The sequence below is a fragment of the Salminus brasiliensis genome, chromosome 24 (assembly GCF_030463535.1).
Source record: "Salminus brasiliensis chromosome 24, fSalBra1.hap2, whole genome shotgun sequence".
NCBI lineage: Eukaryota > Metazoa > Chordata > Actinopteri > Characiformes > Bryconidae > Salminus > Salminus brasiliensis.
Genome location: NC_132901.1, coordinates 15455649 through 15473660, shown reverse-complemented (window position 1 = coordinate 15473660; position 18012 = coordinate 15455649). Strand labels below are relative to the sequence as shown.

The window sequence follows — 18012 nt, the reverse complement described above, 5'->3', positions numbered from 1 at the left end:
TGCTGGGGAAAGAACAACTAACCCTGACAACAAACGCAGAGGGTAACAACAAGCGGCTGCAGGGGGTGTCAGGGAGACGTCCCGGTCACTGCTCCGCCACCAGGAGACGTTCCAGGATTAAAGGAGCGAAACGCTAATGGATGGTGGTTCCTGGCTGATGCCCCTGCAGCCGGACACCTACGTGGGCACTGGAGGTATCCAGCAGGCATTACATCTTCCTGTATAATTACCAGGCTGATATTTACACTGAAAAATAATATGAAACCTAAATACTGGGGATTTCATACTGTTATTCGAACAACAAATCCAAAAGTGCACATGAGTCCACTAAACACAGACAAGATACAGGGTTTTTTCCATGAGAACTGGTTGTAGGATTGCTAGAAAGGCAAGCTGATTAACCGAAAAAAGATGCAATGGTGCGCTACTCTACTGTGCAGTGATACCTCTTCAAGTCATCAGAAGAAAGCCTTTCCCTCATCTACACCACAAATTTCTGAAGGTCTGAGGTTTCTAAAGGAAATACCTAAAGAAGGTATGTTTGGAGAACAAAGGTTGCAGAATTAGCTATTCACAGTAACAGCATTTTTAAACAGGGGTGTCCAAATGATTGCATGCTGTTAAATGCTATATGTGCTATATATGCATATTTTAAATAGTATTTATTTTATAATCTTTGCTCTGGTAAGTCCATTATTCACCTTATTATTAACATAATCTATAGTGACAGCCCCACTGGCAACCTTTACTCCTTTTGGACTGCATCTACAGTGTTTTAAACATGAATAGGAACATGTTAATCAGCGTTTGGAAACAGCTGAGAGGACGTTTAACTCACCAGGCTCGTCTGAGCCATCTGTGCAGTCGCAGTAGTCATCATTCACCTGGACGAAGGGGATCAATCTGGAGCCATCCATACAGAGGAACGACTTCCTCTCTCTGTACAGTCTTCTGTCTGTGGAGGAACAGAGGGACGCAACAGTGAGCTACTGTTTACCAGTGCACCGCAATCCTGTCTTTGAGGGGTATCTTTATGGACTTCTGCAGGACTGTGTGTGTAAAAACTGCTCAGACTTGCACCAAGAGCTTCCAACTCATGGACAGGTATGAGGGTGATGAGAGATACAGAACAGGCATCTGAAAGAGGAAGTATCATGTGAACTGACGCAGAATAGTAATATTACACGATTTTACACGAATATGACTAGGGTTAGGCCACTTAATGTGGTTCTTGCAAGAGGGTTTTGAGCATTTGAGCGTTTGGGCGTTCCGGGCCAGAGTAACAATGATAGAGATGCTGTTCTCCCTATTGCGAGTCGGTGGAGCATCAGTACTCTTTAAACTCTTTTACACTCAAACAAACAAACAAGATGCATTAGCAAAGATACATTTTGTCACGGTCATGCAAAAGCCTTGTATCTCCATTTCTGACACAACGTGAATCCGACAATCAAATTGCATCATTTTGGATCGCTTTAAATGCTCTAAAGTGACTTGGAAAGTTGACATTTCGGAGATAAAAGGTTTCTGAGTGACAGCGAAGATGTTGTCCTTGTTGATCAGACCTTGCAGAAAAGAGAGCATTATCTCTGTCAGCTCTTTGGATGTGCCCGGTTTAAGTGTGTGTGATAACCTCATCTACCAAAAGATTAGTCTTTCTAATAAAATCTGCAATTTTAGGGGAGCGCAGACAAATGTCCCCACAATACAATGTTCAGCTTATAAACTGTTTTAGGGGTCCTGGTCCCCACAAAGAGATAAATACACCCACTAACCGCCCACACTCTCTCTATATGTCATGCCCTCATCTCACTGTCAGTGAACAAGCGCCAACCCTTACATTAGCCATGAGCTCCCACTATGTCTGTGTCTGAGGTCTGACCATTAATGAACAGTGCTCAGTACTAACATGACATGGAAACTCCGCGGATTCTCCTCGTCTGTATAAAACACGGAGAAAGGAGCAGAAAAGCCAGGACGAGCTGAAAGTGCAGCTCCATGCTAGCCGGCTACAGTCTGGGACATGTCTCCGATTTAGACTGTGTATGTCCTCCACATGGCCTGCCTTTAGGCCGTTCTGTTAGAAGACACAGAGTTAATATTGGAAAGGATAAATAAACAGCAGCTAAGTTCATCAGTTCATCAGTTCATCAGTTCAGCTCTACACGCGTGATTTATGGCTCTGGTGCGTGTAGCTTCCGCAAACAAAACCACGTGTCTCGCCTCGCCGTTTCTGATTGGCTGATGATTTTTAACTCGTTTTTCAGCCCTGACCCCTACAAGCCTCGAAACACAGGCAAAATATATTGTTTTATTTTATTTCAATAATCTTGTTGAGTTCACTGGATCTCCATCAGGACAAATAGTACTAATAATACTACAAATAATAAATACAATAGTACAAATAATAATAATAGTAATAATAATAGTTCTATACTCTTATATTTTAATTTATGTTCTAACCCCTGCTTCCCAAATGATCAAGACAATCTCTATTTTTCTAAACAGCATTAAACCTACATAAAGTCTTTTTTTAAATAATTATTTAAAAATACATATATGTAACTAATGACTGTATTTGTAACTGATTGCAGCTTGCACTAATTGACCTGCAGCAGCTAGCACTTTGTTTCCCCGCACAGAAGTATGTGTGTCCGCAGTGTCTAATTACATAAATGAATCCAATAAAGTTATTAATGTAATTTTACTAAAGTTCTTTTGTGTTTTACTGTATTCCCTCGATTGTGTTGATTCATCTAATTATTATAACTCGTTTTATTATATATATAATATAACTCTTCATCATAGGGGTAGGGGTATATATATATATATATATAGGGACTTGTCTGCCAGACTGACCACCACACCTTCAAAACTCTACATATTCTGTTTTTTGCTGATATCTGCTGTTTTCACAAGGAAGGATCACCATGGATCTGGCCTGTAAGTCACTCAATCACTTCTGCTGTGAAGATTCCCCACGTGGAGGCGCTACACTACACACTATTACTTTGCTCTAAGACAGGGTGGGCAATTCCGTCTTCTGTCTTGGAGGGCCGGATTTCTGCACAGGTTTTTGCTCTTTCTGCTCAATCACATCTGACTCAACTCATCTGTTAATTGTCAGGTTTAGTAAGACGATCAGGGAAATCAGCAAACTGTGCTGGACCCCGGCCCCCGATGCCCACCCCTGCTTTAAGACAACAATGCAATATCTACATTTCAGTGTGAATAAAAGTTCAAGGTGTTCTATTAGATGTTCCACCCAGGCATAACTATACTCAATATTATCCGTTTAGACAACAGGTTCTTGGTCATTGTCCTCATGCTATCTAGTTTAGAGAGACTTCAGAGAAATCTGGTCATTTCTGTTCAGCAGTGTTCTTAATAAGTGTCTAATGAAGGTCCTCCATAAGTGTTTTTCTTTGCATTGCTTTTGTGATTCCTGTCTAACGAAGCATTTAAGCCACCCTCCCCACCTATTAATGTACAAATGGGCATATGCACAAACACTGATATGTAGACTGGCCTGAATATGACTGTCATATTATACAACCTGAAAGAGTCCCAGGACTATTGGCATATTAGTGTGTGTGTGAGTCTTAGTGAAGACATAGTGGTCATACTTCCCAACGCCCTCCACCCTTTCAGCCTGACAGGTTGCTCCGGGAAAAGCAACAGGACAGGCTAACAAGGGCCTATGTTGACTACTAACTAGTGTAAGGCTGTCCAAGCTGGTCTTTGGCAGTCAGTAGATATTTGACGGTCAGGGATAGATGGTCACTGAGATTGCCCAGTTGGATGGGTCATGCTGGTAGGCCAGCTGAACCAGGTGTTTGACTGAAATGAAAACACAGCCTCTGCTGAGTAATTGTAATGCAGATCCCATCCAGAAGATGGCAGTGGCAGCATTCAATGTTGTGCCTGGTTATAAGGGCAGCTGCATTGCAGTAAGCCCTGTTCCATTTAACAGTCCTCATATACGAGAGCACGCAAGGGCTATAGTAAGCCTCAAGTCTGAGGCTGGAGTTCTAATAAATTGCTAAAGCTCTAGTATGGAGATCTGGGTGGCACACCAAGGCTTATTACACACTAATGTGTTAGTAACTACTCTACAGACTGGTGGAGCTATTCTTTGGTAATAGAAGCATTTTTAAGGGCTTCATGAAAATATTCTTATATAATATTGGTAATATCTTGTTGGACTTCATTTGTTTTGCCATGTTTGCATCAAATCCTAAAGCGATGAACATATTTGAACCAAGGAAATGCAATGCTGCAACTTTTCTGTGTATGTTTATTCCAAGAAAAGGAGAAGAGAGTACGAGAACAGCTCTTTTTTCATGTGAACAGTTTATTTTATGAAATATGGAAATGAGACAATATATACAGCAAGCTATACAACGTGAACTGAAGCTGTAGAAAGGTAGAAGAACAAGGACAATTCAGAGTACAAAAATAGAATGTTTGCTACATTTCAAGGCAATATTGGTGCATTTATACATCGTTTACAACAAGACAAAAAACACTGTGTTATAATTAATTAATAACTGTGGATGTCGGTACCTCATAGATAAACACAGAGACTGGCCAAGATAAATAGTTTCTTACTATTCTGAGAAGAATAGGGGCAAAAATGAATCAGTGTGTTGATCTGAAGGTGGTGATTCAACTGTACTGATTATTAATATTATAATTAATAAAGTATATGCACTTATTTTTGACCAGTATACATTCTCAGGCTATTGTCAAACATTAAAACTGTTGTTGCGTTATTTTTATCGTCTACAGTTCACTATTTCAAGAGTGAGTCAAATATGTTCTGAATCATACCAAACGAACAGTGATGATGAGTCAAATCAGTGAATCACACTGAATTGTTTCCTAAAGAACAGTAATCAAATTAAATCTAACTGAATTGAAAACTGCAGTGAACCATGGATGGCTCTGAGGTACAGCTCTTGGAAAGCCCTTTAACTGGTAACAGTACACAAAAGATCTTTAAGGTTCTGTAAGGTTCTTCACACTTAAAGAACCGAACAATTAAAGTTTTAGGGTTTTAGGGGAGTGCGGATAGTTCTTCTGTGGCATCACTACCAAAGGTCTCTTTATTTTTAAGAGCGTAACTGGCGAATACATTTGACTCTGAGAAGAACGCTAAGGATAGCAGCTTCATTTTCCATGGTTGAGAGTGGAGTAAAGGCCTGCGGCAGGGAAAGTGTCTTTGCTCTGGTAGGGCAGCTCACGGGACGAGCCGGGGAAGGGGTAATGGAGAGGAGAGCGGAGAGGAAAGGCTGGCAGCAGTCCAGGTAGGTACGGGGAGATGAAACTAGGTAAAGCGCCTCCCGAGGATGAGGCGGAATAAGCCAGGTGCAGCGGATTGATCCCAAAACGAGGATTCAACCCGTATAAGCTCTCGCCGGCCAAAGCTTTGGTGCCTGAGTTCTGTAACGGAGAGAAAGCGGAGCTGGAACTGAGGGTTCCTGGCGTTTCTGGAGATTCCAGGAGGTTCCTGGAGAAGGAAGGAGGCGGACTTCCGGGCAGAGGTGTGACCGCTTCGTCTTTGGAGGCCAGAAGCGCTTCGATGGCCTTCACAATGTCTCCGGCACAGGCCCTCAGGGTTGATTCCACAGTGTCCGCTTTGAGGTGAGGAAAAATCTTCAGTAAGATCTGGGTTGGGTCCCGTTCTCTGCTGGACGCCGCTGGACTCAGCAGGTCTGGAGAGGCGTCTTTAACCTTTTCGCATTCGCTTCCTGACTCCTGGTCGGAAGATACGAGGGACAGAGGGCTGGAGGTGCGGTCAGACAGGCGGTCAAGGCCGGGGGAGGCACTGCCGCTCGTTTTAACAACAGGCTCTCCGGGGAGTACGGAGCTGCTGGACACTGGAGAGGTCAGCGGGGGCGGCGGGGACGTGATCAGGAAGCCGTTAAACATGTAGGTGTTTAGAGGATCACCTGCAAGGGTAGAAGAAAGAGCATTAGGAGATCTGCCCTGCAGCTTTGAAAGAAGACAACAGAACATACCCATGCACACAACAATGATTATATACACAATATGGACAAAAGTATTGGGACATCTGCATGTTTATTTATTCAGAAAGATAATCCTGCTAACTGTCTCTACCATTTTCCACTAAACAGGCTTTCCACTCATTTCTGCTGTGAGGATTAGATTGCATTCAGCAACAAGAGCGTCAGTGAGGTCAGGATGCTGGATGATCACCACCCCACCTCAACTTCCTCAACTTCCTAACTCAGCCCAAAAGTATTGGATGGAGCTCCATCATTCCACAGAACACAGCTTCACTGCTCCAAGGGTCAATGCTGGGGGCTTTATACCCCTCTAGTCCACACCTGGCATAGTGTCTATAGGTCCCAGAGAGTCCTATTCTATTGGCAGTACTTCTCTACAAGGACTAGACAAGCAGTGTTTGTGTGTGTGTGTGCATTTGCACATCTGTGTCAGCAATGGGTGCAACTTAAAATAGCTGAATGCATTCATTAGAAATGGTGTCCATATAGTGCACGTCCACCCTGCCCAGTCATTCGGGAGCATTTCTATTGGTCCATTTATCACGAAGTTTTGATAAAATGTAGAGCCAGCAATACGCTACTAGATTAATAAATAAAATGTGTGTATGTCGGGTAAATAAAGGGTAGTAAACTGGCTGTATCCCTCCATATGCTTTTAATAATTAAACTATAGAGTGTAAACAAAGTGCACGTAAGATACTGACCGTATCCCTCCGCCCTGCTCTTAATAAATACACTGTATACAGAGTGCCTAACTCAAGCGTAGTAGACTGAACACTGACCGTATCCCTCCGCCCTGCTCTTAATAATTACACTGTATACAGAGTGCCTAACTCAAGCGTAGTAGACTGAGTACTGACCGTATCCCTCCGCCCTGCTCTTAATAATTACACTGTATACAGAGTGCCTAACTCAAGCGTAGTAGACTGAGTACTGACCGTATCCCTCCGCCCTGCTCTTAATAATTACACTGTATACAGAGTGCCTAACTCAAGCGTAGTAGACTGAACACTGACCGTATCCCTCCGCCCTGCTCTTAATAATTACACTGTATACAGAGTGCCTAACTCAAGCGTAGTAGACTGAACACTGACCGTATCCCTCCGCCCTGCTCTTAATAATTACACTGTATACAGAGTGCCTAACTCAAGCGTAGTAGACTGAACACTGACCGTATCCCTCCGCCCTGCTCTTAATAATTACACTGTATACAGAGTGCCTAACTCAAGCGTAGTAGACTGAACACTGACCGTATCCCTCCGCCCTGCTCTTAATAAATACACTGTATACAGAGTGCCTAACTCAAGCGTAGTAGACTGAGTACTGACCGTATCCCTCCGCCCTGCTCTTAATAAATACACTGTATACAGAGTGCCTAACTCAAGCGTAGTAGACTGAGTACTGACCGTATCCCTCCGCCCTGCTCTTAATAATTACACTGTATACAGAGTGCCTAACTCAAGCGTAGTAGACTGAACACTGACCGTATCCCTCCGCCCTGCTCTTAATAAATACACTGTATACAGAGTGCCTAACTCAAGCGTAGTAGACTGAACACTGACCGTATCCCTCCGCCCTGCTTTTGCTCTCCTGCTCCTGCTGCCTCCTGAGCGCCACCTGCGCCGCCATCACTCTCTGCCTCTCTGCGATCAGAGCGCAGCGAGCGCACGCGCACTCCCGCCAGCGGCACGCGCGCTTGTGGCCCTTCAGCGCCGACAGCACGCCGTGGTTCCGGCAGCGCGCGCACTTCGGCGTCCGCGGGAAGGCGCGCTCCAAGCCCGCGGGAGCGCGCAGCAGCAGGGGCGCGCGCAGAGGGAGAGAGAGCGAGCGTCCGGACTCATACATGCTGCACGAGGGCGTGTGTGAGTGTGTGAATGAGAGGGGCGCCCGGGGTCCGGGGCTTTTAGAGCTCAGGTGGCGGTGAAACACTACACCACGCCACGCCCCCGGAGACTGACGCAAACACACACACACACACACACACACACCTCTCAAATATCCTGAGTGATTACAGAAACTCTTACACAGAGAGCAAAACAGTAACTGTAAAAGTACGTCTGTGCAAAAGTTTGGGCACCCCTAGTCAAATGCCATGTACTGCTAAAGATTAAATGATAACTAAGCAACTCTACAGACAACACAAGTCTGCACATTATAATACATTTAACTCATTACAAATAATAATTCAACATGTTTAAATAATCATAAATGATTGTTTTATATGTTTAAATAAGCATAAACAATTGTTACTACATTTACGTAATCACACACAATTATTTAATGTGTTTAAATAATCATAAATAATAATTTTAATGTGTTAACACAATCATAAATCATTATTTAATGTTTAAATAATCATAAATAATAATTTTAATGTGTTAACACAATCATAAATAATTATTTAATATGTTTGAATAATCATAAATAATTGTTCAATGCAGTTACATAATCATAAATAATTATTTCATGTTTAAATAATCGTAAACCTTGTTGTGGCACATACACATCTGTCATGGGAAGGGTAATGTTGGCTACACCAACATTTATTCAGTAAATAAACAGAAATTCTGTTGTAAAATTGAGTTTAAAAAAGCTTGCTTCCTGTAGATTTGTTCGCAGATTTAAGTAAATTTTAGTTTTTAAAAATATGTTAAAATATAATATTTAGTAAAGCAAAACGAATAAAACAAAATAAAATAAAACAAAACGTAAACTTCTCGCATTTCTATTTTGGTTTTCTTTTTTATAGCACCCATCTGTAAGAATCAGTGCAAGTGTATGTATGTGTGTGTGTGTGTCTGTGTGTGTGTGTGTGTGTGTGTGTGTGTGTGTGTGTGTGTGTGTGTGTGTGTGTTTTCCCTCAGTAGAAGCTGTAATTATCATTATTAAACAGTTGTTTTGTTTCCTTGAGAGGAACAGAATGAGCCATCTGTTCTTCATCACGTCTCTTTACCTTCAACATTTACACTCCCAACAGGAGTCTTTTAGCACACTGCACTGCTCTCACACACACCCTCTCACACTCCACACACTATATAAAGGTGTATTAAATGGTCAAGATGTAAACAAAGTCATTTAGCATGGTTTGGTGTAAAACCTTACGTTATGAAGAAGCTGACCGCTTCTTGAAACCCGACATCTAAAGAGTTTATTGTCTCTAAAAACTCCCTCTCGGAAAGCTGTTACACCAAAACACTTCGGTTTACCATAGGTTTGAGAAGCTTTTGGCCTATAATGGATGTACATCAATCCACGGTTTGACAAATTGCCTACAAATGGAGAAAATCCAGGATGGCTGCTACTCTCAATAGGAGCGAGCATTCTGTTAAGATCACTCCAAGAGTCCTGAATGAGGTGAGGAAACGACCCAAGGGTATCAGCCAAAGTTAAGCACAGTGACAGGAGCATCCTGGTTAGTTTAGCTAGGCTGTGTTTGTCCATAAGGCTACGTTCACATTGCAAGCCTCAGTAATCAATTCCCATGTTTAGCTCAAATCATATTTGACTATCTTGATGTCTTATATTTATAAATTTAAGTCTTATTGACATGTGATCTCTCTGTAATGTGAACGAATCTGTCCCTGAAATGACACGTTCACAACGATACCTGTGCACGTTGCTTCCGTTGCTTCCAGAGACCAGCAACCAGCTTCCCAGAACCAGCTTGCTGAAGGAGGGTGGACGTGCTGGTGAGGAAAGCCCCTATCAATGTGGAGAGCTCATTCATGAGGTTTTTCAATTTGACCTTCGGTTTAGTTTTCTGACCTTCAATTTTGGTCTCTCCCCTTTCATCAGACCCTGTCTGGTGTGACTGGTGTAGCAGGGATGGCTGCTGAGTGATCAGACTGTCCTATATAGACTTTGGCCTCCGTCAATAATCGTCCTACGCTCATACATACAGGCCATGAAGCCGCGTAAAGTTCCGATTTGACCGTTTACATTCGGATATGTATCCGATCTGGGATCTAGGATCTAGGATGGTGTTGTATCCGATCTAGGATCTAGAATGGTGTTGTATCAGATCTAGGATGATGTCGTATCCGATCTAGGATCTAGGAGGGTGTTGTATCTGATCTAGGATCTAGGATGGTGTTGTATCCGATCTAGGATCTAGAATGGTGTTGTATCCAATCTAGGATGTAGGGTGGTGTTGTATCCAATTTAGGATGATGTCGTATCCGATCTAGAAACTAGGATGGTGTTGTATCCGATCTAGGATCTAGGATGGTGTTGTATCCGATCTAGGATCTAGAATGGTGTTGTATCCGATCTAGGATCTAGGGTGGTGTTGTATCCGATCTAGGATGATGTCGTATCTGATCTAGGATCTAGGGTGGTGTTGTATCCGATCTAGGATGATGTCGTATCTGATCTAGGATCTAGAATGGTGTTGTATCCGATCTAGGATCTAGAATGGTATTGTATCCAATCTAGGATCTAGAATGGTGTTGTATCAGATCTAGGATCTAGAATGGTGTTGTATCTGATCTAGGATCTAGGATGGTGTTGTATCCGATCTAGGATCTAGAATGGTGTTGTATCCAATCTAGGATCTAGAATGGTGTTGTATCAGATCTAGGATCTAGAATGGTGTTGTATCTGATCTAGAATCTAGGATGTTGTTGTATCTGATCTAGGATCTAGGATGGTGTTGTATCTGATCTAGGATCTAGGATGGTGTTGTATCTGATCTAGGATCTAGAATGGTGTTGTATCCGATCTAGGATCTAGGATGGTGTTGTATCCGATCTAGGATCTAGGATGATGTTGGTCCACTGTGTTTTCTGAGGCCCAAGGTCAATGGAAGTTTTAGAGCCCTTCATGCTTCCTGCTGCTGACCAACTTTATGGAGATGCAGATTTCATTTTCCAACAGGACTTGGCACCTGCACACAGTGTCAAAGCTACCAGTACCTGGTTTAAGGACCATGATATCCTTGTTCTTAACTGGCCAGCAAACTCGCCTGACCTTAACCCCATAGAAAATCTATGGGATATCGTGAAGAGGAAGACGCAATACGCCAGACCCAACAATACAGAAGAGCTGAGGGCCAATATCAGAGCTACCTGGGCTCTCATAACACCTGAGCAGTGTGTCCCAGACTGATCGACTCCATGCCACGCCACATTGCTGCAGTAATCCAGGAGCCCCAACTAAGTATTGAGTGCTGTACATGCTCATACTTTTCATGTTCATATTTTTTATTTGTCCAACATTTCTAAAAATCCTTTTTTTTGTATTGGTCTTAAGTAATATTCTAATTTTCTGAGATACTGAATTTGGGGTTTTCACTAGTTGTCAGTTTTAACCATCAAAATTAAAAGAAATAAAAAACTTGAAATATATCAGTCTGTGTGTAATGAATGAATATAATATACAAGTTTCACTTTTTGAATGGAATTACTGAAAAAAATCAACATTTTCATTATATTTTAATTTTATGACAGATTCAAACCTGGACCAATTCTGAGCTTGATTGCAATCAGACCAGATTTGATTAGTAATCTAATGACATTCTGATAATTCATTTGAGTTTACCTGATTTCCTTGAGTTTATTTGCAAGCTTGTTTAGCTAAGACAGGGCCAAAGTGCCATGGGAGTGTAAAAAATGCTAAGCGCTAACGTCACTTCTTGGCAAGGCATGAGCATCTCCATCACTCATCCACTGTGTGACAAGAAGGAAAGATTTCCGTGGATATCTTTTCATATTTCGTAGGATCTTTTCATACTTTTAGGGATTTTGACATATGCTCAGAGATATCTTTCCACTTTTTCCAGAGTTTAGCGTTTCAGCGACACTGCCAGAGCAAATGACTCACAGAAGACTGAGTTTAGCGCAGAAGCACAGGAGGATTTGTAAGGAGATGCAGTTATCAACATGCTGATGTTTACCAAGCCATGACCATACATACGTGTGTGTGTGTGTGTGTGTTGGGGGTGAAAAAGTGGAAAAGAGTGTGTTATCTGTTGATCCCCCCGCAGGAGCTTCTCCCACCTGCGTCTTATCACTAAAAACTCAGCGCTATCTGGATTCCTTTTGTTTAATTGCACAAGCTTATGGATGCAAGAAGTACCACTATGACAGGCAAATCCTGTGTGTGTGTGTGTGTGTGCACTTGTGCACATTTCACAAGATCATAATCTCATTTTAGACGACTTGAGAAAATCCATCTCCATCTCTTTCGCTCTCTCTCTGTCACACACACACACACACACACACACACACACACACACATATATATATATATATAGAGAGAGAGAGAGACAACACTCTAAATGTAGGTATTGTGATATACACTGAGGTGGAGCTACAGTTTCTCATTAGGGTTGAATATTAATAACACTCTAAATGTAGGTATTGTGATATACACTGAGGTGAAGCTACAGTTTCTCATTAGGGTGAATATTAATAACACTCTAAATGTAGGTATTGTGATATACACTGAGGTGGAGCTACAGTTTCTCATTAGGGGTGAATATTAATAACACTCTAAATGTAGGTATTGTGATATACACTGAGGTGGAGCTACAGTTTCTCTTTAGGGACATGTGTGAAATGAGTGTGTGTATTTGTGTATATACATAATCTCTGCTTTATCGGTGTGTGTATGAGTATTCTATGCAGTGCTGTAATTGGATAGGTGTGTGATATATGTGCGGAGAGTGATGATAATGATCTGTGTGTACGAGTGTGTGAGGGAGATAAGTGTATGAAAGATAAAATCATTGGCTTGTATGATGTATGATGGCTTATCATATACACACACTCACACATACACATACAACACTCCTGCTACAAGATCCTCATATGTTTGTGTATAAACACCGCAAGTAAATGAAACATTTATTTATGTACATATCTAATATCTAATGTAGCAATGACAGCAAGTTTAGTTGTTTATGTTTAGTTTAAGCAGGCAAACTTTATAAGATTTACAAGATTTATAGTTACATGATTAAGTAATAACGAGCTGTTCTTGAGCTGCCATATTGTAGGTGTAACAATAATAAACACATTAATGCACATGCAGTACCTCCCAATGGCATAACAGTGCTGCACCATGGGCCATTGTAGCCAGAGGGGAACAATGACTCCAGCAATCGACGAGCCACTGTTAACCTCTATGATGGACACCTTCCATCACCCTAACACAGTCAGTCCATGCCACTACATCTCGAGCAAAGGGTGGTTATTCCCACTGTTGAGTAGGTGGTCATAATATTCTGCTATGACTCTGCATATGAACCAATAGACCAATAGAAATGCTCCAAAATGACTTGTAATCAAATCTTTTTAAACTGACTTTCACTGAAAGTTAAGAAGGTGTTCCTTGTCCTGTAAAGATGCCAATTTGGAGCTACAAGGTTTTTGCACAACAGAAACAATATACACAAATGTGTAAGTGTATGACTGAATGCCTCTTGCTCAGTTCATTATTACTGTAGGTGGCCTCAAAATAATATAGCAAATGTACTATAACACACACACACACAAACACACACACACACACACACACTTTAACGCCTTTCACCTGCTCTCTTACCCACACACACTCAGTCATTGTCTTCTTAGTACTTAGTCAAGATCTCCTGGTCATTTGCTTACATACAGACACACACACACTTGTGTATGTGCGAGTGTGTTTACCTGCTATTGTTAGGTGTCAGTGAGGCGGCTCAGGCAAAGTGAGGGTCCCTGATAGATGTGTATCGTCATCTGTGGACCACCAGAAAAGTGCCAAAAGAGAGGAGAAGGGAAAAAAAAGGGAATGACTGAAAGAAGTGTAGATAAGCCAGAACGAACGAGTCAGAGAGAGAGAGAGAGAGAGAAAGAGAGTGAGAAACCATTATAGTTCTCTGTTGTCTTTGCAATAAGTTGCCATATTAATAAAACTACATGCACTGCAGATTCATACTGGATTCAAATCACTACTCACTTTTTACAGTCAGATGATAAAATACTACACAGCATGCAGATTCATCCTGAATTAAAATCACTTCACAAATTACAGCCAAAATATATAAATGACCTTCACTGCAGATTCATACTGGATTAAAATTACTTCACAAATTACTGCCAGACTATATAAATTAACTTCACTGCAGATTCATACTGGTATGAAATTACTTCTCAATTATTACATTCAGACTATATAAACTACCTTCACTGCAGATTCATACTGGATTAAAATCACTACACAAGTATTACAGTCACACTGTATGAACTATACGCACTGCGGATTCATACTGGATTTAACTCACCCCACATTTATTACTACAAACACTGCAGATTCATACTGGATTATAACTCACCCCACAGTTATTACTACAAACACTGCAGATTCATACTGGATTAAACTCACCCCACAGTTATTACTACAAGCACTGCAGATTTATACTGGATTAAACTCTCTCCACATTTATTACTACAAGCACTGCAGATTCATACTAGATTAAACTCACCGCACATTTATTACTACAAACACTGCAGATTCATACTGGATTAAACTCACCACACATTTATTCTACAAACACTGCAGATTCATATTGGATTAAACTCACTCCACAATTATTACTACAATTATTCATACTGGATTAAACTCACTCCACAATTCCACAATTATTACTACAAACACTGCAGATTCACACTGGATTAAACTCACTTCACAATTATTACTACAAACACTGCAGATTCATACTGGATTAAACTCACTCCACAATTATTACATTCACATTGTATAAACTACATGCACTGTGGATTCTGAACACTGTGGAGGAGTAAAATGAACAATTCTAAATTAAAACAAAACATAACTACTAACAATTAGAGAGACTATAACAACTACATAGGATACAGATTCATACTGGATTAAACTCACTCCACAATTATCACAGTCAAGCTGCATGAAGTACATGCACCACAGATTCATACTGAATTGAAATCACTCCACATCTATCTACAGACTATATAAACAACATGCACCACAGATTCATACTGGATTAAAAAGTGCTTTTATAGTAAACTGTTATTACTGCAAAAACTACAGTTGCTGCTGTATGAATGAATGAAAAAGATTCATACTGGATTACAGTCCATTCACAGTCATCACTACCAGACTTTAAAAAGAAAACACATACTGCACATTCACTGTCAGACTGTGAAAACCACACACACGGCAGATTCCTACTGCAGATTCACTAAACGAACTGGTCTCGTCACTAACCACTCAAACTAATCCAGCTCCAGCAGGGCTTGTGAAGCGCTCAGGAGTCAGAAAGAGCTGCTGTAGTGTGTGTGAAGGCCAAAGCACTTTTACCCCTCTGCTACAGTGACCCTCATTCAGCAGCTTTTGAACAGGGTTGTTGAGTGTCAAATGCTCGCTAAACATTGCTAATGGATCTCTCATGCTGCTTAGAGAGGGGTCACTGCCGAAGCTCTACTTAGTGGCCACACACTTGTCTGTGTGTTATAATGACCGTCTGCGACCCGTGACCTTCGACTCTTAGGTCTAATGTGTTGGGCTATGTGCTAGCTTGACAGCTGTGTACAGTGGCAATAAAAAAATTGAAGAGAATGTCTTCTTCTGTTGATGATATGAAGGCGATGATATTCCGCCCCCTGTTAAACTTCAATGGTTTAGACACAGCTTCAGTTTTTAAAATGGTACTGATTTATTGAAAAAAAAAAAAAACAGTAATTGTAAAAAAGGGTGTGGATGGGGGGTAGTGGGAAACTCTTAATTATAAGAGCAGTGGTGAGTATCTTCTTAGATACCTGTATCAGGGTGAACGTTGGTCTGTAGAGTGACGTTAGTTTGGGATTGTTTGGGAATCTGTCATCCATGTTTGTATTTTCAGAAGTGGAGCGGCGTCAGCCCTGTTTGCTACGTTTAGGGTGAAAGACTGACCCTTAGCATACCTGAAGAAGTATGTGTGTGTGTTTACCTAAAGCCATTAAGAAGTCTAATCTGTTCTAGGAAGATCCTCTTTGCAGAAAGACAATGCTGTACCATGAAGAACAGCAACTTAAAAAAAATAAAAAAGAAACAAACATAAGCCAAAGATGTTTCAACAAACCTCTGGACAAAATGTTAGCAAACAATCTGAGTGCCGACCAATCAGATATGTTGACATGTGATGCGGAAATGGATATCGTCACACCCATAGTAAAGTTACATGGTGAAGGATTAACACTTGAACACACACCAACCATTTATTAACGAGACCTTTCTGTATTTTTAAATACAGGCCCCAAAAAGTGGCGGGCAGCGGGTGAAGGAAGTGATCCGGCTATCACTGAAATGCAGTGTTAACGTCTCTAAAACAAGCACACTCAGTTCTTTATGTTGAAATGATTAACCTGAAGTTAAACCAAACAGAAACTGGAACCCTCCTGCCAAAATCTCTCCATACTGTTCCACGTTAGTGACATAAAAAAAGAGAGAAAGGATGGGGTACAGCCAGTGCTTTCCAAAAAGGCTATAAAAGGAACAAGCTGGATGTAGTGGTGAGCAATATGATGATATTTTATTGAAATCGTAATAAATGGTGTTATCTAAGTACAAGACAGTGCATGGTGGACATTTTCAGTGCTTAAAGAACACTGATCAACTGCACTTTTCATCCCAGAGAGTGTAATTAGTGCTGTTTGATTGGATGAAATGCAGCAGATGTTGAATATAAGCCACTGTACTCAGTATAGGAGAGTATCTGAATAGCAGTTTTTAAGAATCTGCTTTTAAGAATCATTTTAAAATATCGCAACAATATATAAGAGCCAAAGAGAAGACCCAAATGTGGAAACTGAAAAAAAAAGAAGTGTGAGACGTGGAAAACCATCCAACAAGTAGTTTTTATACACTTCACAGAAGCAGGTTTCTCTTGCCTTTAACCCCCTTTCCACAGGCCCTCAAGTGACTTCCATTTCAAAGTCCTTCTGTAGTTGCTGCATTTACTTGATAAGTAGTGAATGTGTTCAGTGTCAGAAACTGAAACTCCTTTTGAACAAACATGTGGGTAGGGATGCGGGAAGCTGCATATCTTATTATTTCCTATAATAATAAAAAAGACAAAAACAATAATTATCACTGATCCAACCCCCTTCAAACTGCTCTGAATGAGTGCAGGGGAAAAAAAACACAGCGCATCCAACAAGAACAAAAGCAGACAGAGGTTAACCACCTAGAACAACCCAGAACTTTATCATGCGTGATAGACGGTTTGCTAGCTCAGTAGCTAGCATGCTAATAAAAAGACACTCCTTTTAATGAGCGAGTGACTCAGCTATTTTATGGAGCACTCATTACTGACACAGGCCGTTTACGCTTGGTTACTTCATGTGACTAGTATCTGTATTGAATCCCGATAACATACATTTTTATTTGGTAGTCAAATGTGTCTCCGGTTAGTCAGACTGCAATCCGATTGCTGTGTGGGGTTGCTGTATGCAAATTCGCTTATTATGCAGAAATTATAACTGGTGTTTCAGTTGTACTTTTAGGGGTTTTGGTTGTTAAATGTGTCTTGGAGAGACGGATGCATTTACACTGTCTTAGACCACCTCCTGAAGTGGTTTGGGTGATCAGATTTGTATCTGTATTAAAGATACAAATCACTCTTGGGTGTGTTTACTCATGCATTGTTATGTTGCCTGGCCTCATTCAGATATAATCTTGGTACTCGAAACTCATGAGGTGACCAGCTGTAAATGGGGTCTTATTTGGGCATGCACTGCTTGTTTAATGACCAGAGAAAAGCATTGCCAAAATTACAGGAGTCCATGCCCAATGTCATCCAGGGCTGTGGAGTAGTGGAACTGACTGGAGCTCCAGCTAGTATCTCTATATGTTTTAGTGTATTTAGTGTAGTGAACAAATCATCCGTCTGGAGTTGGTCATCATCATCCATTATCATGTGTAAGACTTAAAGAGGCTGTTATTGTACATTTACATTTATGGCATTTAGCTGATGCTCTTATCC

The 18012-nt window shown here is 41.1% G+C and overlaps 2 protein-coding genes across 5 annotated transcripts in view; both read right to left on the bottom strand.

Moving 5' to 3' along the window:
- Nucleotides 1-2170, bottom strand: part of LOC140547057 (glucosidase 2 subunit beta-like) — a 325295-nt gene extending 323125 nt beyond the window's left edge. For all 4 annotated transcript variants that reach the window (XR_011978387.1, XR_011978386.1, XM_072670576.1 and 1 more), the window contains exons 1-2: nucleotides 1910-2170; nucleotides 839-955 (exon numbers count right to left, since the gene is read on the bottom strand). Coding sequence is in view for 2 of the 4 variants with exons in the window: in XM_072670576.1 (XP_072526677.1) it covers nucleotides 839-955; nucleotides 1910-2000 (208 nt within the window). In the remaining 2 variants the exon portion in view is untranslated. The remainder of the gene's footprint in view (nucleotides 1-838; nucleotides 956-1909) is intronic.
- A 3002-nt stretch (nucleotides 2171-5172) lies between these two features.
- LOC140546805 (doublesex- and mab-3-related transcription factor A1-like) lies at nucleotides 5173-7877 on the bottom strand. The gene is made up of 2 exons (XM_072670213.1): nucleotides 7595-7877; nucleotides 5173-5954 (listed from the first exon to the last, which is right to left on the bottom strand). The coding sequence occupies exons 1-2, from the start codon at nucleotides 7875-7877 to the stop codon at nucleotides 5173-5175; spliced, it is 1065 nt and encodes a 354-aa protein (XP_072526314.1).
- Between the last annotated feature and the right edge of the window lie 10135 nt (nucleotides 7878-18012).